This window comes from Clavelina lepadiformis, chromosome 5 (genome assembly GCF_947623445.1).
Source record: "Clavelina lepadiformis chromosome 5, kaClaLepa1.1, whole genome shotgun sequence".
Classification (NCBI taxonomy): Eukaryota; Metazoa; Chordata; class Ascidiacea; order Aplousobranchia; family Clavelinidae; genus Clavelina; species Clavelina lepadiformis.
In genome coordinates this window covers 17,089,497-17,109,393 of record NC_135244.1, presented here as the reverse complement: position 1 = coordinate 17,109,393, position 19,897 = coordinate 17,089,497, and the positions used below count along the sequence as shown (strand labels likewise).

General features: G+C 36.8%; 2 protein-coding genes across 2 annotated transcripts; one reads left to right on the top strand and one right to left on the bottom strand.

The window, feature by feature from the left end:
- The first annotated feature begins 9,356 nt into the window (after positions 1 to 9,356).
- Positions 9,357 to 12,585, top strand: LOC143461024 (uncharacterized). Its single transcript, XM_076958764.1, has 4 exons — positions 9,357 to 10,388; positions 10,488 to 10,669; positions 10,749 to 10,902; positions 10,994 to 12,585. The coding sequence occupies exons 1-4, from the start codon at positions 9,518 to 9,520 to the stop codon at positions 11,737 to 11,739; spliced, it is 1,953 nt and encodes a 650-aa protein (XP_076814879.1). The 5' UTR covers positions 9,357 to 9,517; the 3' UTR covers positions 11,740 to 12,585.
- A 1,167-nt stretch (positions 12,586 to 13,752) lies between these two features.
- On the bottom strand, positions 13,753 to 17,346 carry LOC143460762 (beta-1 adrenergic receptor-like). The gene is made up of 4 exons (XM_076958379.1): positions 16,202 to 17,346; positions 15,880 to 16,061; positions 15,356 to 15,509; positions 13,753 to 15,218 (listed from the first exon to the last, which is right to left on the bottom strand). The coding sequence occupies exons 1-4, from the start codon at positions 17,094 to 17,096 to the stop codon at positions 14,749 to 14,751; spliced, it is 1,701 nt and encodes a 566-aa protein (XP_076814494.1). The 5' UTR covers positions 17,097 to 17,346; the 3' UTR covers positions 13,753 to 14,748.
- Between the last annotated feature and the right edge of the window lie 2,551 nt (positions 17,347 to 19,897).

Sequence of the window (19,897 nt, the reverse complement as noted above, 5' to 3'; positions counted from 1 at the left end):
TTAACTTATTGAAGTTTGACGCAGAAAATATGTGATATATTATTATAGTTTAGCAGTCAATCGTATACTATACAGTATAAATGTTAATCCTCAACTTTAGTAGCAGTAATGGAGGTGTCGCATATACCAAAGACATTTAACCAACGCCTTAAACTTTGTTCTCTGTGTGACGCCATATAAAGTTGTTCGACTAATGTATGTGATAATTTGCATTAATTTTTCTTTCAAGATTTAGAAAAGTGCAAGCAATCACTAGCCATTCCCGTCTATGGCGCTCACGTCTGTTTTCAAAATATTACAGATTGGAATAGAATGAAAGGTAGAACACCAGCGCCCGTCTTGATTCAGTTTCGATACTGATGACATTAGTTTAAAAATATAAATGAAATTAGATATATTACAGCAATGACATGAAACGTTAATGGTGTGAAACAAACGTGCCTTTATTCGACCTTATATAGGATTGTAAAAATGACATTCAGAGTAATCGTTATATTATTATCTTAAGAAACAAATAAATTTGCGAAAAGCGCATTAAAATTATAGATGTACTTAAAGTGTTTTACTCTTTGTTAAATATTTTGCGACACTTACACTTACAACATTTTCAAATATACTGCACTATTTTGGCTACGTTTAAATATGTAAGGTTAAAATATGATCAAATGGCGCATGTTTTCGCCCAGACATACGACAATAAAAATAACGGTATCAATCAGATAAAGAATAGACATCACTAATCATATATCTTTTTAAAATAACAAAATTGACAATAAACATATCGGTTTGACGTCATACACTGAAGATATGTCGTCATCAAGCGACTTTTAAACACATCAAACACAGCTGTAAAATAGAATTGTCACTTGTCAGCATTCACTTAGTGACTATAACTGCATCATTGCTATATATATTTTTTACGTTTTTAAAACAAGATTAGATATAAGACATATGATGCAGTTTCTTTCCAAATTTTAGGTTTGCAGTTTCCTGAATTTAACAACTCTTAATATGATTGTGGGAAAGCGTGCAGCATTGGTTGTGCCTTGTGGTAGAGCTGTGTTTATCACACCTTGAGTCGTTCCCTAATCATATTTCACCATCATGATATTATTTCCGGTTGACAAGACAAGGAGACAGTGTTATTCAACACCACTTCAGATTACACAAATCCTGGTGACCGACTTATTGTCCGCGGTTGTCAATGAGGTTTAGGACAGAAACGGTATAGGCACCACAATTGTTAGATATCATTCTAGTCAGTGCAGTAAATTATGAACAGCTTTGCGTATTATTGTTATTGCTTATTTTAAATTAAGTTAGTTGTAACAGACTTAGCCTTCAGAAACAGAGCCACCGTAAAAATCAATTAGGAATACAAAGTATCGCCTATCTTTAACTACACGGGAATGATCGACGACTTTGTATCGTATTCATTGGGGTGAGGCATGTCCATTCGGCGTGGAGGTAGTTTTAAAGATAATTTCATTAATCTTAATTTTAGCGAAGTTAAGTTGTTTGTCAGTCTGGTAAACGGCGGTGTGTGTGTACCAGCGAGTTATTGTAGTTCTGTGACATGCAGGTTTCTTTTGTAGGTTAAACAGTTTATATATGCGTGCAAAAGTGCACTTGCCTTTAACGATTTAGTACTTTGGGTTATGTGTAAATGTGGAATTTGTTTTGTTTATCGTTTGATACGATTACGATTACAGGTATACTATTTCGAAACAAAGTAGGTTTCATAAAATGTTATGCAGAACCTATGGAAAGTGCAGTTTTGTTTTTTCTGTTTTTGTCGTGTGCAAACTTAAGCCTGCTGTTGAAGATTTGAATAAAGTAGGCGAAAAGCCGAGTGAGGTCAATCAGTACCCATATAAAGCAATAGCAAGATATTTGTTACACCCAGTTTCAAGGAATATGCTAACAATATTTCATGACGAGTGCTAGCAAATTTTCAGTGACTGTAATTGAACGAACACAATCAGTTTAATACAACCTTCTCTAACCTTAATAATGTGGCTGAAAATCTGTGTGTAAAATTGTGCCTTCGAAAAAGCCTGACGCTACTTAGCAACGAAAAAACAGCAAATTGTAATAACATGCGTCAAACTCGTTTCGTTTTGTTTACTTTGCCGTTTAAGTACTGTTTGCAATGTCCAATGTTTACAATTCTGGTATACGTACTTCAAGCAAGTCACACCAGTGTCAACATTGGTGTTTATTTGTCAAACTTAAGAACACGGGACCGCAATCAAATTTTACTGGGCTTTCCGGCTATTGTAGGCCTATAGCACGAGGGATTTCATGAGTTTGTTTTGACGGAAGTATTTTTTTAGCTATCTACTTAGTATTTGTGTAGTAAGATATTGCAAAACACTTGGAATGCCAAGCATGGTCACATACGTCATAGTGGTGTAGACCTTGATGTATTTCATTGACGTAAGAGCATTATAGGCGCGCTTACGACCCTCGCCATTACCTATTGAAGCGTTAAGGTTGAGAAATTTACAAAATCAAACAGTAATTTAATAGTGTGTAAACACGTGTTTTGCATTGCTAAGCAATGTTGTCATAACATGCTGCTATCACGCGCTTCATATCGGACAAATGCTACACATAGTTTACCCAGACGCGATTATGTATTCATTATATGACAGATAGAAACATAAACGAATGTTTATTATTATTTATAAATATAAACAACAAAAATTTAACCGGATATATATGACACACTTGGCGCAAAAAAAAACGTTTCAGAAATCACAGCCACTTCGTAAGTCTTGATACCGATGGTGACGATATAAGTGTATTGTTTACAAACGTTTTGCGTGTGGGCTCATGGGCTTAGAGCAAACCAGGTTTAAAGTACCGTGCCTGCTACCGTACCGTACCGTAGATACTAATCTTATATATTTCACTATGTAAGGTTTTTCGGTTTCTAGATCAACCATTACTCAACACTACAATAGTGCCAATTCGTTTATAATACATAGCGAGCATCCTAGCATAGTTCATGGAAAATTTGCGATACGATAGTTTCACAAAGTAGTTTACGCCCAACAAAACTTGCATCCTACATGCCACCTTTCCAAAATCATATAAAATCTTAAGACAAAACCGTAACGGTCTGCAGTATTGAATCGATTAATGACAATGTTATGAAAAACACTTTAATTCGAGTAAGTTATTATAACAAAGTAATTCTGGAAGACGGATGTATCATAAATCATATCATACAGACTGAGCCATAAATTGGATAAGGTTGATATAATCGTTACTTGTCCACGGTCATTCAAAAAGCTGCTTCGTTAATGCGTGAAGCTAATTTGATTCCAGGTACCCGACGCGATTACAAAAGATACGCTTTTTCAACGAGGAGAACAATATGATAGCTAAATGCAAGTGTTTGCAGAGAAAACATTTCGATTCGCTGAAAAGTGGAAGATTTGTTTTAGAGATTGCAAAACCTATTTCGAACACAATGAAGGAGGTGCACAAAACCTGAGTCTTAGCAACGTCACTTCACAAAGCAAATATGACTCGTTTGAAATCCATACGGTACAACGACGACAAAGCATTGTGATTTTTACAACTAAGTTCCCTGTAATAATAACTCATTAATCGCAAAAAGCCAGTTATGTACGAGGTTCAAATTTAGAAGTAACGCGGTAGTCTAAACTATAAGATATAAGTTGCAATTATGTAATAACTACTGCATACAATAAGTTAATAATAGCACGTCGTAGGCCTAACTTGCAGTCCAGTCGTACCTTTGATAAGCAGTATTTTGCATTGGCCTTATGTCGCCGCACAAATTCAAAACATTAAAGGCTCTTCTGCGCGTTATACAAGTTTTGTGACCTTGCCCTGTGATGCAATATGGGTCACTGGAAGTAGGCCTAGTTCACTTGTAAATGGTTACAGGCAAGCTATAGCTACGAGTTAAAGTTTGTAAAGCCCAGCTGCTCAGTTTCAACTACAAAAACCTTAGGGCTTAGTGTGACCAGCCTATTTTTAGAAAACACATGAGATTTTTTATGACAGGCCACATATTGTATCATCCAAAACTGATGATTTAAGAATAGGCAGCAGGAGCAAGGTTTATTGTAGCCAACTTGCAAGCACTGGAGACGTAATAACAACTTAGTTAAGAGTTATGGAACACGCTTCCTGGGCAATTGTGGATTAACAACGTTTAAAATGGCGTAGAATGCATTAAATTTCGCATATTATTAGAAAAGCAACTTTTCAGGAAAGTAGTAATTTCTTAAATTTGCAAAGTAATAAATTTTAATGCTTTTGTACCATTTTCTACATCAACTAACTAAGATCTCTTTTTATGTCTTAGATTTAGAACATAATATGACTGTTCGTGCTAATGTAAGTTATATATCGCGATAGCCAATATGCAGGGTTGCCATCGACCTGGGCTCAAAAATAAGGGCGACTAGGAAACGAAAGAAGAATACTACTTTAACCAGTGCACAACAGGAGAAGACAACCAATGTTCCTAAAAATAAACAAGACACTATTTGCATGTTCTAAATTTTGGTATCTCTTTGGTACAAAATCTTATACTAAAGGGGTCGAAATACCCAAAGTAGGAACTTCTGCCCTAAAAATAAGACAAAAATAAGCATGATTCTTAGAAATAAGCAAATTAGTATTATCTAATTCTAAGACACTGTACTTGAAAATAAGCACAAATCTTAGAAATAAGCACGGAATGGTAATCCTGCCTATATGGCATAAATTTAAAAATTATCAAGTATATGACATTCATATGATAAGCAGTTAGTCACCTAAAAAACCTGTAGTCCTGCATGCTAAAAACGCAACATGGCATAAGCACGGTAAGCAGTCTTTAGATTGGAAGGTCGTCTTCTAAATCCAGCAATCGTGATTATGACATCATCATGTAGTGCAGCCATTGTCTTGAATAGTTTGTCTTGAAAAATAGATTATTTAAAATTTGCGAGGGACTTTGAAGTTAGAATGTAATTTTGCTGAACGTTTATGAGATTGTAACTGAAATAATTAACTGGTGTACCATCTTTAGGACTATGTTCTACTTCATTGTACCAATTTTACGTTGACATTTAACCGTATTTAGCAGTGAAAATGTTTTTAAATGGTGTTGATTTTCAAAAAAGCCACAACTTGGGACATTTGAAAGTGCACTAGGGCATAGGCTTTAAAAAATTTGGATGGATTTTCTTTTCATAAACGATTGACTTCACATCGACATAGAAGTTCGCTTACCTTTTTTGTTGTCATGTTTGAACTTGGCAAGGTGCTTACTTCAAATCCTTACTTTGAAATCCTGATTATAGGTGCCTAGTTTGTGCAATGATGAATGCACAAAGTGTAGTTTGGATTTGTTGGTATAGGCTTAATTATAGATATCGCTGTGCCAGTTTTGTGAAGAAATCTATACTTGGTGCAAATATCACCCAAAATTGCGCAATATGCAGAGCATTATCAAATCAGCGTTGAAGCTTTGACATTTATAAACAATAGACATGTTTAGGTAAAGAGGCCAGATGCTGATACGTCACTTTGTTGGAAAAATACGATTCCTGTTCAGTGGGCAAAATGCTGTTTCCTAAATTTTTTGACTTTTGCTGAAATTAAGAATCTTACTACACTGACTAGCACAAGAATACTAGATTACTTTGTTTGGCTTGCAGTAGCAAGTGCGTAATGCCAGATTTCAGGTGAGATTATTGACGATTAAACCTAGGACGACCCCACCTATGTCTGTGCCTTGAATAGTCCTTGACCAAGGCTGAAATGTTCTGGGCTTAGTCGTCCATTGATTGAATTGTCCTGGGCTGAATCGAAACCACCATGTAGATAAATAGACTTAAGATGGTGGCATCCGGTTGAAATTTTAAATATTGTTAGATAAGCTCTGTTTTCTGCCATTTGTAACGGAAATTAACGCGTTATAGTTTCGCTGTGCACAAAGGGTTTCTGGAGTTATATAGGACTTTGCTTTTATTTTATCAATAGACAAAGTTTCTCATGGATTAATCGTTTTTAGGTTGTGTTACTGCGGCTCTGCCATCTTTTTTTTTTCAATACTTTCATGTCGTGGAAATATTTTATGGTTACGTATTATACAAAAATATTCTTATTGACAATCAGTTAGGTTTCTATACTGCGAAACTGACTTAGAATTCAGAACGATCACAAAGAATTTTAAGTACGAATTCGTATCGTTTGGTAATTTCGTTGTATTTGTTGAAGAGAGTATATTTGAGAAAACGAAATACATTACTTCCATGAGTTCTAAAATCCATCAGGTGTGTTTACAAATGCATGCATGGATGTCGAACAACTGCACGCATGGCACCGCTTTCGGAAATTGACCCGCAATTGCTAATCGAACGTATTCATGTAACTTGAACGCTAAAATGAAGGAAACGTATGCTAAGATGGAGCAAACTCATCTTATAGATTATAGAATATAGATTGTTCGCTAGCAAAAAGTTTTAATGTCAATTGTGGACGAGATAATGTGGTTAGCGATTTAACGCCTTTTGTATTATAAAATCCGGGTTTTCAATACATGGATCTTTCTTTGCCCTTGTCGTGCGCGGTCAACCTCACTGAGAGAAAAAGCGTTATAAAAGAAACATTGGGTCCATGAATTGTATCTGTTTACTTTTCGAAAGGGCTTTTAAAAATCTTTCTCTTTATAACTGTTGTACAGACAGAAATGAATTGTTTTTTCATTGGGATAAATCTATAAAAATGAAGAAGTATTATATTGATCAGCTAGCAGTTACGATTTGCAATTTTTTTGTAATACTGATTATTGTGTTAATATATTATTTCAATAAAAAAAGTCACCTCACGTTTTTATGACGCTTGTCCATTAGCTCTTTCCAATATTTATTTTTGGAAATAAAGGACTTTTGAAAAATTAATGATTTATACATGATTGTATGTAGCAAACAATTCCCGTTAAAGCTCCTGCCTTGAAGGCCAGCTGCTCTGGCTTTTATTTGTTGTACTCTCTCTTTGCAAAGAGCTGAGTTTTAGCTCAAATATTTGCATAACTTTCGCAGGTATTAGCGAGCGGCTCTGCGACGGATGGGTGTTGAATATATAAAGTCGAGCTACGAGTCGCGATGGGTTCATTTATCCATTACCTACTGGAAACGATAAAGCTGGTTTCTAACAAATTAAAGACTAAATCATAGTTGATATAAATGGTGTGCACTTTCTATATTTGCAGAAGGCCGATATGTCATTGCAAAGGAAAAATAAAGCTGTAGTAAAGTTTGTTTAGGTGTCACAAGATGATAGAAACTAAAAATAGAACTATAGAAACAGGTAGTATGTAAATGGAAATGGTAGACAGGAATTTGACGGAAGAAGAAAGTTTGAAAAATCGTATGTAACGCGGAAAATTTGTTTTCAATCGATTATTTTTGGGTAATTGTGTTTTTTCCAAACCCAGATTGGCGTATAAAGGAAATACACCGCGTTATGTTAAACCAACATACACTTTTATAGTTGTGCTCGAAATATAAGTTGGAGATTCATCACAAAGAGATTTTAACTATAAGCATTGTACAGTGGTAAACAAACAAAGCGCTTGAAAAAATGTCTTTGAGACTAGGTGAAGGCGCATTTTACTGGCCCAAGTATTATCGCTTCCATGTGAAAAATTGATCATGATATCGTTTATGTTAACAACAAATCAATTACTTACGCCTAACAAGCAACATCGGACCTAGTTTTCTAGAAAGTGTATACATCGGCCTGGTGACCCCGGCTTCATTGTCAACACTCAAGACGGGTAATTCAATTATGTCTAACGAAAATGGGGTGAATTACTTGTAAGACATTTTTTGTTATGTACATTCAATCTTAAACGTTGCAAACGCTTTTTTCAACTGAGAAAAAAATCATTTTTGTCCCCCAGCATAACGACATCACTACCTTGTTGGATAGTATTAACAATAACTACGTTTTGAAGTCTGGTGACGACATAATTAGGAAATAAGAATAAATTATTCCTGCTGTATTGCGCAGTATACAGTACGTGTGTGAGCTTTCACTCTTGGAAATGCACAAATGTAAGCAACTTGTATGGAAGACCGTCGCTTTAGGTTTTATTGATTGACAGCTACTGATTTGACTAAATACTGTATTTCAGTTTGAGTGGTGTACCACAAAGCTTCTTACGAAGGGAAGAAGTGGCTCTGGTGTGGTGGTTATTATACAGTATAGTAGGTTATTGCGGTTGTGCTGCATGCTTTGTAATGTGTTGTGATTTTTGTGACACATGTTTGCTTTAAGCGACGCAACCCACTTAAAATGGATTTGGTCTTGTTAGAGCACTCGTATGAGAAAACGTAGTGCCCGTTAGCTTGCTTCATATAACACGGAATAAGCTATTCTGTCGACGTTAATAGTCCTTAACTTACGAACGAGTGTATCGAAAATTGGTGATTAATATTTAGCTTACAGCTAACCGATTTGGTTTGTTATAGAGTTTCCCTAGATAGTTATTCGTGTTGCAGATCGAGTTTTGTTGTTGCGAACAAAGACATAAGTTGAAGAATATGAATTCGCTGTAACATGTTGTGGACGAGTGTCCATTAGGAAGAAATTCGATTTGTGCAACATCCAAACGACATTAACTTTCGGTTCGATTGTAATTGCTTATTGTGCGGTCGTCATGCACCAAACCAAGTTGGAATTAACCAGCATGTAATCGGGTTTTACGTAAATTACAACTTTTCTTTGGGACAAAATTAAATTTTGCATGCGTCAGCACGCATTGTGTTTAATGAATGAAATTTGACAGCCATTTTCAACAAGAAGCCAATTTTGTTTCTCAGCCCACCCAAAGACTCTCGCTTTTATTATAGTGATGATTATGAAAGAAGAAAAGGATTAAAATCTTGAAAATATTCGCCTTTCCTGGCACGCAAAACGAAATGCGAGAGGCGTAGTTCGTGGTTTCAACAAATCAAAAAGAATGTGTGAAAGCAACCCAGTTTAAGTCAATTTGATTCCATCCAACCCCATAAGAACGTGACAGGCTTAAGTGGTTGGGCATTACGGCAATCATTCTTTCAGGGTTTAAATTCTGCCTTTGTGTTTTTGTCTCCTAACGTCAGAAAAATTTATTCTGACGTAGTTGATATATCAGCAACTATTGTACAGTTAGATGTTTCCTGTTTGTCTTTATGGTAGGTGTGACCAATGACCTATTCAAAATAGTTAGGAACAGTGGCTTAATTAATTACCGAAATATATATAATTATCCAAATCTAAATCTATTATATTGTATTTATCATACTTTTCTTGCTCTTTTTAAAGATTGCGTTGTGTACATTACAGTAACGCCAGTAAGATAAATGTAAGTTTGCTGTAGTGAAGCAAATAGCTCTGATTGACGTCGTATAACTTGAAACCGGATACCGATCCAATAAATTGCTACATTTTATCAGCTTTTTCAACAAGAGAGTACTGCCGTTTCCAGACTCTGATTATGGCAAGGACAAAGATGTTATCTCAGCTAACACCTCAAACATACCGATGCTGCAGAAAACCAAAAAGTAGAACTTTCAAGCCTCGATCTAAAGGAATTATTGTTTTTGCTGTGTTGGCAATGAACACGATCACAGTTGCTTTAGCTCAGGTCCCAGATATGGTGCTTGATAACAATACCACAATTCAATCAAATTTACAAGAAGCTTTGCAAGCGCCTACTAACGTGTCTAATGCTGCAAACGATTCGGAGAGGCAGCCAAATGACTCACTAGATACCGGGAGTATATTCTCAAGCATAGGACTGTACTTGATTATCGGAGCAGTCTCTTTGGTCACTGTTATTGGCAACGTCCTGGTAATTACGTCCGTGTTAATCTTCAGGAAACTTCAAAAGATACCAAACATGTTCATCGTCAGCCTTGCGTCCGCTGATCTTGTTATGGGAGGTGTCGTTTTACCTATGGGAGCCCACTATGCCGTGGGTTCTAAATGGATGTTGGGGACATTTGCTTGTGATATCTGGACATCTGTGGATGTTTTGAGCGTCACTGCGAGCATTTGCACCCTCTGTGCAATCTCCCTTGACCGTTTCGTTGCCATTACCATGCCGTTTAAATACTCCACAAAGATGACGCGGGTGAGAGCCAGAGTGGCTATCGGGATTATCTGGATAATTTCAGCAGCGATCGCATTTATTCCAATCAACATGGGCTGGTGGAAGACAACCGATCCCAACGACGTCAAATGTTATAATAATCCAGAGTGCTGTGACTTTCGCGTCAATAAGACTTACGCGGTCGTATCATCCTGTATTTCTTTCTACATTCCGCTCTTCGTCATGGTCTTTGCGTATTCCATCGTGTTCAAAAGTAAGTGTCTACTCTTTTATTAGCAAGTAAAACCAATAAAACGTTCATATTAATTGTTCAAAGTTGGGCGTTTGTGATTACTTACACATCTTTTTTCAGTCGCTATCCAGAAACGAAACAAAATTCGAAACAGGGAGGGTGTCTACAGAAGAGCTTCTATGCCTGGCGCGAGAACCTTTTTGTGGGGCAGAGGAGAATACCGAGCGGTCTTTACCATGGGAATCATCATGGGCACTTTTTGCGCCTGTTGGCTGCCATTTTTCATGATAAATGTTTTAACTGTAAGTTGTCACGTTTTAGTAGTAGAGATTGTTCAGAAACATTGCTTAAATTAACGTTTGCTACGTATTTCGGTTTTAGGTTTACTGCAATCTTTGTATATCTACCACCACGTTCAAGGTGTTGAATTGGTTCGGGTATGCAAACAGCTTCTTCAACCCTATCATTTACTGCCACAGCAAAGAATTCAGACGGGCATTTAAGCGTCTTCTTTTATGCGGGATCTGTAGAGATGGTAAGCACTTCTTAACCCTTACTTAACATTAGAAGTGCAGCAGCGAAGAGAATGTTTAAGGTTTTATCAATGAATGTTTCGCTTTTACCAGGTTTCCAACAAACATCCAGAGCGTCTCTCTCCGTTTCCTACACCCCAACGGCCAGCGCCCGGGCCAGTGTACGCACCGAGAGTAGCTTGTTTTTTCTTACCAGTCTCTTATCAGACGGCCGTGGACGAGCAAGTAAATTAAGTACTACGAGCAACAAGTTCGCTAAATCTTCGCCGGTCAACGGCATTGTGTCGCCGAGATACTCAAACACGGAGTCTAACGGGAGGGTCTCACACAACAGCGAGAACGGAAAGTTTATCTACGGACATCGAGGAAGCAATCGTTTTGAGTACGAAACTACATCCAGTTCCACGAACTCAATGGAGACGGAGTCAAACGTTTCCCATCAGCTTCTTCCCCGATTAGACGAAGCGATTGAAGATAGGAGCGACTCAGAGGCGGAAATCGATCTTACGGAGAAACGTTACACTTCTTCAGGAGCGGAAGCTTTTTCGGAAGAGGTGAAATCCTCACTTCGTCTTCCTTCGATTATTATCAAAGATCGACGGTCGAAAAGTATTTTTGAAAGGCTGGCACCCGAATCGTGTAAAAGGGTGCTATTTAAATCCTCTTCTTATCATGACATGAACACAGAGAGCTTGAATCCCGTGTTCTGTAAATTTCTCAACGACGCAGCAGAATCAAACTCGTCGGTAACGACTGATGATCTTGAGAGTGACGTCAAAACCAGTGACGACAAAGACAGTATTTCTGACATCACAGATTCTATCGCTGGTTTGTTATAACAACTTTGAGGCGAGTCCTTTGTAGGCGTGGTGTGTTTTTTTGAATTTTTCTGGGAAATGATATTCCTTTCCTTTGTTATTCAACTTTTTCTGTATGATTAAATATTTCTATTTAAATTTGCTGTTGGCATACCTTCCAACTTCTTACTTCGTATTTTATTTGCACATTAACACGTTTCATTGTTTGGCAATGAGCTAAGAAAAATGTTCCAAGTATTATGAAAGGTTATATGAAATCACTGTGATATCGGGCGCGTAATCAGGTATACGGTAAATAATCTTTTTCTCATTATTTGAAATTTACGCTGCAATACTTGTATGTTACGGTTCACTGGTGTGAGTTTTAAAGCGTTTTGAAGTCGAAACAAAATTCAAATATAACACGATACACTATAAAAGTACTTCAAAATCTCAAGTGTTTGTGAAAACACATTAGGGCTGAAAGATCAACACCGGTATGCACTGTACCCAAGAAAAATCGCTGACATTGTCGTAATCGATTCATGAGAAACTTATGCTACTCTGGTGTTGAGTTATTTGTAAATTATTTTTCGCTCATTCAAGTTTATGTACTTCCATCAAATAACCTACACCTCATTTTCTACCTGTTTTTTTGTAGTTGCATAATTTGTCGACGTTTATTCCCTTTTCTTCGTGTTATTGTTTAGAATGTTATGTAGCATACGATTGGCAGGCATTTGCAATTGACCTTGTCATTTCTCCTGGGATATTTGCAAATTAACAATACACTACCAAATGCAACAGTTAAATTTTTTTTAGAATTTTTCCTGAAAGAGTATACTTTGAACTGATGATTCTATAAAGTTTGACTGTATAAACGTAACGTCTGTTTTATAAAATATACAAACACAACGTAGGCTAAGTGTATCTGTTATGTATACAAGCAAATAGCTTTCGACGATTTGAAAGCAGGGAGGTATTTTCCATATTCCATTCTCATAATTAATGCAGCCCAGCAGCTACATCTAGCAGTCAGCAATTAGGATTGACTAAATGATATCTATGAACTGTTAACCGACTTCTGGGGCTATCTTAACGGGTGATGTTTCCATACGATAACCCATTCTTTATAAAGGTGAAAAAGAGAAAGGTTACGTATACTACAGTAAAAATGTGAAACCTAATATGCCCCGCTCCTACGTGTAGTGCTTCAGCCACTGCAACAAGCGATTGTTTCACGTGCAGCTTAAACTCTTCAAATTTAGTCATATTTACAAAAACGCATTTAACTTTATAATGAAGTGTCACGGATCTGAAGCCACGATGTTACCAGAGTTGCGACAATCACGTAACGTTGTCAAAATTTTGGATTGGCGGAAATGAATTTAAGCATTTAATAAACTAACTTATATTTTAACAAAGATTGTCAATTTTTGTGGGAATGCAATGACAGCTTTTGTTTAAATTTGATAACTTTTTTGTACAAAATTGCATATCAAAATGTTAATGTTTATGGTGGTCTTCTTCAAAACACAAACTTTCAATTTTGTGATTATACAGCTCGTAGTTACAAATTAGACACAAAGTGACGGCCAATGTTCCAGCAATTGCATGTTTGCCCGGACCACAATGTAGTCATGTACAGGGCCAGGCTAGTTCAGCCGTCCAAAAGCTTAACAAAGAAAAACTAATAAGTTATATTATCATTAGATAGCACGCAACCAACACGCGAAACCAATAGTTTTAGCAATAAATAACGAACTCATTTGTTGGCCCGTAAAGGCAAGGCCACAGTATTTACAGCAAACAAAAAAAGAAATTCGAAACAAAATAAACTACCGTTGCTTATCAAGAAAGAGGCTGTTATACGTCAACTGTGACCTAAGAAGAGGTTGGGTGTGCTGATGGTCATTGCATTTCTGAAAGAAATCATAAAAAGTCTGAACGACAGTAGTAAAAATGTTTCCCCTTAATTTGCTGGGTGTAAATGTTGTATTTGTATGTACTCACTGACCCCAAACCAATGCTATGCCAATAACAACCAATAAACCGTCGAAGGAAACATTCGAAGTTTACCATAAGATTTGAAGTAAAAGAAACAACATCCCATAAACCAAAATGTCAGAAATATAACATAATAATAATTTAATCGTTTTGAAAGTTTACATGAGCAGGAATTAGACAAAATAAGCTAGCGATCAATTTACCAACGGTGAATCACTGAAAGAAGCATTACGAAAAGTTCAAAAAACATCATTACCAACACCATTAATTGTGCCAGTGTAATTACAATTACGATATAATTGTATAAGTAAATACAGGTATAAGTGCAGTGAAATAATTATACAGTGACAAGTATTAAAGGCCTTGAAAAAGAGTCAAAGTTGTCGAAAAAATCGTCAAGCATACACCAATGATGTAATAACAAACGTTGAGGAAATAACATAGATATCTTTAAAAATAGCAAATTTTGCTCACGCTTTATTGACCCTGAATCAATTTTAAAACGCCAAAATCTTTAGGTCCATCATCACAATCAAGTTTACAACACCCAAATTTTTGCTGTATGATAACTTGATAAGACATATGTGTATGATAGCAAACGAAATTCGACAAACATGCTGATAAAACGATATGTTCTTGCTTTGTCATAGTTGTATATACAGCACAATCAGCAAAATACTCCTATACAATACCCAACCTAAAACAAGCGCTTAATATCGCTATGTAAGGGTTTTCTCCTGGACTTACGGTACGTCAGTATGTGCTTGTTTTAAAAATGAGCACTTTTTACCAAGTACAGTATATGTAGTCTTTTAAATGCTGTCTGATTGCAAAGATCACGTTGATTTGAGGGTTTGTGAATATTATTGTAGATAAAGTACATCTAAAATGGTATGAACATCACGAAACACGCCTTATATAGTCTAGCCTATACACGTCAAAATATATTTGTAAAATATTAAGTGAGTAATTAACAGATTGTAAAATAACCCCATTGTAGTAATTAGCCCATACGTTCATTTTCTAGCATATGCTGCCAATTCCTTAAAAGGAATGCGTACTCGGGCTTGTTTGGCTTGCCGACGGAGCATCCGTTTCTTGCAAGTTGTCCATCTCCACTCCGCAAGCGCTTTCGGTTTCCGCCGCTTCGTCTAACCGAGGTAGGAGCTGATTGGATTCATCGGAGTCAGTTGATTTGGCGGAGTTAATAGAACAAGAATCTATGCCACTGCCGCGGCGCCCGTAAAGTAATTTTCCACCCTCACTGGAGTAAGATGTCCGGCGGATTCCACCGTTACACAAACTTGATCGTCTGGAAGATAGGTATCCGTTGGAGTAGTATTCCGCGTTATTCGTGATGCCAACGTTGCTCGTTTTTCCAGAGAGCCGACGCGAGTCAGAAGAAAACATGTTTATGAGGAAAGGAAAGCTGTTTTCTGAGCGTATACTCGCCCTTCCGCTTGCCGTGGGAGTGTAAGATACGGATAAGGACGACATCGACGTCTCATCAAAACCTGTCTCGTTAAAATCAAAAGTCATTGTTATGATGACTTGAAACAATATTTTTTGAAGTAATTACAATTCTGCGTTGTCGTATTATATGGTGTGTCAGGAATCTGAAAATTTGATCAACGTATTGGAATTGTCTCACCTTCGCGACATATGCCGCATAAAAGTAACCTTTTAAAGGCTTCTCGAAATTCTTTGCTGTGACAATAAATAATCGGATTAAAGAGACTGTTTGAGTAGCCGAGCCAATTCAATACTGTGAAGGCGGTTGGATCAATGCAGTCACCGCAATAAGCCTGAAACAAAACAAAAAATCATTAAGTTTCATGCAAATTTGTTACAGGTTTTCTGGTATTGATTTGAACAGACCTGTACTTTAGCGAACGAATAGTGTTTAAACAAATCGGTTACAACCAAGAAAAGCACAGTATACATATAAAATTAATATAGATAATGAAAGGTATGTAGGGCAGCACGTAACAATTAAGCCACTCAGTGCTTCAAACTAACAGAGGTGGAAAGTACCGCAAAGCATAGTATTTCAAGCATGACAAAAAGACAGCGCTATGACACAAAAAAGTCATTTTCTGCTAATGTTTTATTGTGCTTTCAGTGGAAGTATGGGTACGTGAAACTCAACATATAACCAAAGGTTTGAAGGCGTACAGTCACGATATTCACGATGAAAAAGGGCAGCCAACAGGCGCAGAATGTGCCCATGATGATTCCCATGGTAAAGACCGCCCTGTATTCTCCGCTACCCCATACGAAATTTCTCACTCCAATCGTGGAAGGTTTCTTGTACATTCCTCTTCTGTTGCGAATTTTTTCCCTCTTTTGAATTGCAACTAAGAAAGAAGTTATCACTTTTTTGTTAACTGTAACTTCTGTAAGGGCAGATAATAACAAAGAATTGGAAAGAGTAAGTTAATTAAAATAATTTTGTTATATTTAAGTTGCCTAAATTAAACAAAATTTCTTGACTTACTTTTAAATACGATGGAATATGCAATAACCATGACGATAAGCGGAATATAGAATGAAATACAGGATGATACGACCGCGTAAGTCTTACTGACGTGGAAGTCACAACTTTCTCCTCTCTCATAGCGTTCATCTTCGGAATCGGTTGTTTTCCACCAACCCATATTTATCGGAATAAAGGAAATTGCGGCGGAAATAATCCAAATAAAACTAATGACGAATGCTGCTCTCACACGAGTCATTTTCCTCGAGTATTTAAACGGCATGGTAATAGCAACGAAACGATCAAGGGAGATCGCACAGAGGGTGCAAATGCTTGCTGTGACGCTCAAAACATCTACGGAAGTCCATATATGGCACCCAAATTTTCCCAGAATCCATTGCGAAGTTACGGCGCTGTGAGCTCCCATGGGTAAAACAACGCCCCCCATTATTAGGTCAGCCAACGCAAGGCTGACAATGAACATGTTTCGAACCTTTCGTAGCTTGTGAAAAATAAGCACAGACATAATCACAAGCAGATTTCCAACAACGGTAAAAAAGGATACAGCGCCAATTATGAGATAGAGGCCGATGCTTGAGATATTTCCGGCTGGAATTGTCATTGAACCATCTGTGGAGTTTTTCACTTCCGATACAATTTTATTTGCTTCTCTCACGGTTGTTTGCGCCGTAGTAGAATTATCCATTAGCAAATCTGCAATTTCGCCTTGAGCCAAAACGAGAGAGAACGTGTCCATTACCAATGCAGCAAAAATAATACTTATTAGCTTAGACTCGATGTGCAAATAACGCAGGGCCTTCAAAGTCCCACAGTTTTTGAAGGTTCTCGATTTTCTGCAGCGTCTTTGTGCTTGAGATTGCGCTTGAGGTAACATATTTTTGCTAGGGTTTGACATTACCAAATCTTGGTACCTTTCAAGTTTTGTGTTCAAATAGCTGATAGGGGTCGAAATTCTATTGGATTGGTGTCCGGTTACAAACAGTCCTACGTCAACAAAACCAATCTGCTTTAATAGCGATAACCACACGAACCTATATGCACACCAATAACTGCAATCTTTAAGTTTTTCCAAATGAGTTATGCATATTTAAATTTAAGCAGAGCTTTATACTCCTGAAAGCAAAGCAAACGACAATATTGCAAATCCAACCTAAATTTGCAAGGCCGATATTTTCTTGCATTTGCGATAAGTTTAGACCTTAAGTCTGCTAATTTTCTTCTCGTGTTGCGGACGTAAGTCCAGCTTTGATCGATAGAATGTATAATTGGGACAAGTTGTGCACACTCAGCGAGCGCAACCCCAATACGAAGCAAGCTCTCCAACCAACTCAATTTTAACGGACGCTTCTGTGCTGAATGTTATCGCCGCCATTATCGTCTTGATCTCTAGGTATTTATCCCGTGGTATTCACCAGCTAAAAAGTATACGTTGAAAAGACTTAGCCACAAATACACCTAACCCCTCAAAGGTAGTTTTGTGTGTTTCTTAGCTGGGTGTTCTAAAAACTTCCAATTACGTACCGTATTTGCGCATTTGGGTATCGAAGAGACAAAACAGAAGATGATCTTATTATCGCCACTTTCATTGTAAATTGCACCTTTCCACAAATAGAAATAAAAGAACTTTAGTCTAGAGTGGGCTACGTAATGAAAAGGTGAAAGAACAGTTTACATTCCTGCTTAAATCCTTCAAAGTTTCTTTTACATAACAGCTTGCTACAGCTTTAAATCTTACACAAAGGTTAGGAAAGATCTCATACCCAACACATTTTAATAGAGTGTAACCGCTACAAAGCTTTTCGACCTTAATCTCCACCCATTTCATTTCCTTACGGTAAGAAGTAGAAAAAAGTCTTTGGGCGTGCTTAACATTTCCACTCACTCATTTTTCCGCGATATCCCTTTTACGAATGATGACCTTACGAAAACGAATGGCCGTCTTTTTTCACACTTTGCGCTTACCTTGTAGCTTTAGCAAATGCGGTAAATAGTAAGTCGTTTGGCAGCATATAAGCCGAACATTAATCAACAATTTACAATGCTATTGTAAGCACTACGAGTGCTCTTGGCGTCAAACAAAATATCTCGTTTTAGTTTGTTATGCGCAAGCTGTAATGGATACTACAATCCACACATAAGTATACTTCTATGAGGCGAAATCCCTTTCAAGTGAGGCACGTCAGAAAAAGCTGGTATAAAGAAGAATCACGCTTTTCAAGCAGCTAATATTTAAAGTGCTTGCAGAACAAACCGCATACCGTATGGTTAATCTTCTGGTAGCTATAACTTGTCAGTATAACACTGATAACGTGATGCATTATAATGGTATAGGTATGAACCTTCAACATGTTAATAAGGGAGCTGTATTTTGAAGGTTGTACGGTTTGAAATCCTGATGATAATTTCCCGTTTTTTTATTTGCTGGGTTTATTCTCAATTTGATATTACGGCTTGTAGGCTATATACGTACAGTACAGTATAGGCTGTATGTCCCTCCGTAAAAATTAAATTTCTATTTTTTTAAATGGTTAGACGTAGCTAATCGACTCGTAATCCCTGAAGAAATAAAAATTGATTTTTGACAGAATTTTCAACTAAAAACAGATGGTTTAATTATAATGTGAAGCGCAAAATGAACTTTATTTTTTAAAAGTAGTTACCATGTTAGTGTTGTTTCAAACCAAAATTGCTTGCTTTGCCAGACCTCTATTCATTCACTAATTTACTTACATCCAAAGTAGAAAGTAAAATAAGGCAGTTTAAAATTTTCCAAGGCGACGCTTTCGTTGTCAATATTTTTCCAGGTTGTTTGACAGTAGTATAGGGGTGTTGATTTAAATGTGCTGGCTTTGAAACTCTTGTAGCATATCTTAGCAAAGGTAAAACTTCTGCTTTGAAAACGTTCACATAATGGAGAAATACCACGCTAAAGCACGCTAAAATACCACATTCTGAAAAGAATACTCAAAAGTCAACCCAAAGTAAACATTTGCGACTTGTTCTGTGGTTTTCTTTCAACTGGCAAGTTTTTACAAAAGATTTTGACCGCATGGCTGGAGCAAACAAACAGCTCGTATTACTAATAATAATGGGATTATAAAGGCGGCTATGCCATCACCATACCATTGTCATTGTCTTGTCCACTTAGAATTAAACGCTGTCAACGTCTCTCAAGTCAAGGATATTTTTCTCAACAAAGCACGCCTATTAATGTGAGTTCATTGTCCAACTGGAAATATAGGAATGGTACACAAACAAATCCGCTTCTAATCGCCCAGATTGAAAATTTTCTCCGGATCTTTCAACAAAAATATCAATAAATCAAATCAAAATATCAAATCTCTTATCTCTATATCTTGTATCAACTTGGATTTGATAGATGTATACCGTAAACAGTATCGAGCATGAACAAATAAACTTCACAATCACTTAAATGATATTTCAGAATTTGTAATCGCTTGTTTAGATTTTGTAATTGCATTTCTTATAAAGAGTGATAGTCTATCGATCATACTAACTCCTATTTTTCATTACGTCTATAAAAGGTAAAAGAGAAACTACTGTACTGTATAAGCCAACACCAATATAATACGATGTCCTTCCTATCGTTTGTCAACTACACTACATGACGTCTGTCAAAAATTTGTCACGATATCTATGCGCTCCATTAGTCAGAAATATCTACATATCTAGTGC